Consider the following 3,649-nt stretch of genomic DNA (forward strand, 5'->3'; position numbering starts at 1 on the left):
TTTTTTTTTTTTTTTCAAAATTAACTCTTGATTTTTCTGTAACAGGCACATAGTTGTCTGTGGTCACATAACGCTTGAAAGTGTGTCCAACTTCCTGAAGGACTTCCTGCACAAGGATAGGGATGATGTCAACGTAGAAATCGTCTTTCTGCATAAGTGAGTTATCTTTCGAAATTAGTTTTTCTCATTTATTACTAAAACATTAAATTAACCTGTATCTTTTTGGGAAAGACAGAGAATTTTTCAAGCCTCAAAAAATCATACCATTAATGTTTACAATTACTTTTGTTAACAATGTATTTTGAAAAAAAAGAAGTTGGTTTTCTGCAATTTTTTATAACCCATTGCTAAATGTAAGTGTTTCAACCAAACAGATTTCAGACCCAGTTGTGTCAGTTGTGAGGTAGATAAACACACAGTTAAAGTGGGAATGGAATTATGAAATTATATTAAAAAAGAAATGCTAATAAATAGGATGTGGCAATTTTCTTTAGTGGCAAATATTTCTAGTGAAACTACCAAAATGGATAAAGTCAGTAAAATTAGTGAAAATTACTGTATGTCAAATGAACTTGTGTTATCTGAAAACACATGTTCACTTTTGATTTCACTGTGAAAAAAAGAATATTTCATATTGGTAAATATTTAGAAAAAGCAAAATGTACCCACAAATTTTATTTTAATATAATGAGATACGTTACAGATGTAGTGAAGATAGAAAAGAAATTCTTGTCATGGTGGTAATTAGTACTGCTCTTTACCCAGGTATGCATACCTACACCCACATAGTCTCACGCTTTTCTGATGTGGGATTTGGAAAGGCGTTCAAGGTGCTCACTGTTTGTTGCAGTCTCTGCTTTACGTGCCGTGCAACATGGAATAGTCGTGCCTAGAGTAGATGCTGCTAGAAATAACCATGTGATAGAGGGCCAGTATGCAAGGTATTTTCTTTTCTGGAATGGCATCTGTTTAGAGGTGTTGCAAGCTATGAATAATATTTTTACAATTAGCAGGAAGTTCTGCTCTTACTGTCAAAGCAAACTATTGAAAAGTTAGAGTCATTTGTGATGATTCAACAGAGGAAGGTGAAAAACTTAAGAATCAGTAGCAATGGTACAGGTTTTTTATCTAGTCCTTCCCAATATCCTGGAGTAATTACATTCATTGTTTGCTTGTTTCCCTTCTCTAAGGAACAACAAGAACTGACTGTGAGAGGAAAGCGGAGATACATATTTCCACAGTGAAAATGCACAGTGATAGGAATCAGGAGATGCATAGGCACACGAAGGGAGTTTAGCACCTGGCTGCCTGTTGGTGCCTGGTTTTGTCTGTAGCTTCACAAACAATTATTTGCATGTTTTTCTTGTATTTTCTTATTAAATTTAGCATCTGGCATGACAAAGTCTCATGCACTTCTGTTTTAATGAGCGGCATCAGAAAAAGTATTTACAAGGTCGATGCCGCATTATATAATAAATTGTGATCCATTTAATTTTTTTGTTTATGGCAAAATGAAATCAGACAGAAAGTCACAGCATAATTATGTTTGTTTCAACTGTAGCTCATACAGGCCGCAGGGTCCCTATAGGGTTCCTTTTCCAGCTATTAGTGATTTTGCCTTGAGCTTTCTTATTTGGTGCAATCAGCTGTTTTGAAAATGATGTGGACATGCAGAAGATCATTGTCTTACTAGACAGGAAAAGGATCAGCAGAGGTCTGAATACCTGAAATAAATAAATGGGTTGGTTTATAAATTAGGGAAATGGGGCAGTTACGGAAACCAACTTCTCATGTGCTCTTGTGTTTTCTTCCTCTTCCCAATGCAGTATCTCCCCTAACCTTGAGCTGGAAGCTCTTTTTAAACGACACTTCACTCAGGTGGAATTTTATCAGGGTTCAGTCCTTAATCCCCATGACCTGGCAAGAGTGAAGGTAACAACTCCGTTCTGTTCTGCTAATTGACTTTTTTAAAGAACTCGTTGCATTACTTGAAAAAAAAAACGGTAAAGCTCTTCTTTATGTAACTTCCAAAGATTGTTTTTCAATCTTTATTAGCTTGCCTGATAAGTTATAATATATGTCCTTATAAACCTTGCTTTCCCTATATCTTTAGATCTTCAAAACTACAGTGTCACTGTGGCTTCAGATACATTATCTACTATTCCATTAAACTCTGTATGAATTTTTCATTGGGATTTAGTTCAGAAGTCTACTTTACATTAATGTTTGATATAATAGAACATTGTCTTACAGTAATTGCTTAAAATGCTATTGTCTTACCTTCAGCAGAAAGGTTAGAAAATAACTTTTCACCTGTCAAATGCTTTTTCTATTGTCTTGAATCCAGGGGAAAAAAAATAGAATTTAAGATTTTTGGTAGCTAAAATGAGATGGTTTTATTGTCTACAATTCTCTACGGTAAATTATTTTGTACTCTTAAAGCAAAGCATGAAACTTAAATGAAAAAAAAGATGGCAAGCTGTCAGATACAGCATTAACTCATATGTTTCTTTTTCCTTTTTTTTTCTTTAATGGAATGTAAACTGATTACTTAAGCCAAGAATATTTCAGTGCAATGTTAACACTTTCAGGAGTACTAATTATGTCTTTTGTCCATTTTGACTGCAGAAATTGCTTAACCTCTTGTAGCCCAACATGCACTGTTTTAATTTATAAGAATGAAATGTTCTAATTATGACTGTAAATTGTGTGTTAGTATTTTGTGTTCTGAATTCCACCCTTCTTTGTTTTGGTATTTTGTTGTATATACTGAAAAATACTTTTGTCATCTGCTTTGAGTTAAATAGAGCTCAGGTTTGTGTGAACGTGTCGGTCCTGTGAACAGATCAGTTCTCCTCCTCATGCTTTTTAAAATTGGTGCTCAGATTTGAAATTATCAGTTCAACCACCTCTTCCTGTCTCTAATAGGAAGGAACTTAAATACCCAAACAAAGCTGCAGGACTTGTGGGAACACTGTACTGATATAGCAGGAACTTCCTATGGATTTAGGGGTCTGGTCTAAACTTCGGTATCTGTTTACAAAAGATATGTCCGTAAACTCCATTGAACCTCAGCTGATACAAATAGTCAATAATTGAACTATTGACCTGGTCTGAGCATCAGAACCAAGTTTCAGGAAATTGCTATGTGTATATGAGAGCTATTATAATTACTCATATTAACTCGTGTTAGCCTTGTAACATTTTTTATTAGCCGTATTAAAAACTGACATTCACACTCATGATGGCAGTGTTGGATTCCCAAATACTTTATGGTGAAAGAAGAGATGGAAAGACATGTTGTAATTTATGTTTGCTTTTTCTTTGGTGTCTCAGATAGAGTCAGCAGATGCGTGCCTAATCCTTGCCAATAAATACTGCGCTGACCCAGATGCTGAAGATGCCTCCAATATTATGAGGTAAACTCATAAGTTTTTAATGGGTTTTTGGTTCTTAACTCTGATTCGCTAACTTCTGGTGTCCATATAGGCTATAGCCATCCACAGCTTTATTGCTGATCTCTTGCACTTGAATAATGTGGCAGGATTGTTTTTAGGGGGCAAATTACAAGATACTCTCAAGGATGAGTATACCATGGTGAGGATACCCTAAATTCCTATCTAACTGGTTTAATGTAGCTGCTTTAGAA

The 3,649-nt window shown here is 35.0% G+C and overlaps 1 protein-coding gene across 1 annotated transcript in view; it reads left to right on the plus strand.

Annotated features, from left to right (window-relative positions):
• The window catches only part of LOC104498136 (calcium-activated potassium channel subunit alpha-1-like), a gene marked incomplete at its 3' end in the record, with an annotated part of 35,398 nt that overhangs the window by 27,688 nt on the left and 4,061 nt on the right, over positions 1-3,649 (plus strand). Inside the window, exons 6-8 of the mRNA XM_010141483.1 lie at positions 46-156; positions 1,827-1,932; positions 3,337-3,419. Coding sequence (XP_010139785.1) covers positions 46-156; positions 1,827-1,932; positions 3,337-3,419 — 300 coding nt within the window. The remainder of the gene's footprint in view (positions 1-45; positions 157-1,826; positions 1,933-3,336; positions 3,420-3,649) is intronic.

Source organism: Buceros rhinoceros, unplaced genomic scaffold (genome assembly GCF_000710305.1).
Source record: "Buceros rhinoceros silvestris isolate BGI_N320 unplaced genomic scaffold, ASM71030v1 scaffold11410, whole genome shotgun sequence".
Taxonomy (NCBI): domain Eukaryota; kingdom Metazoa; phylum Chordata; class Aves; order Bucerotiformes; family Bucerotidae; genus Buceros; species Buceros rhinoceros.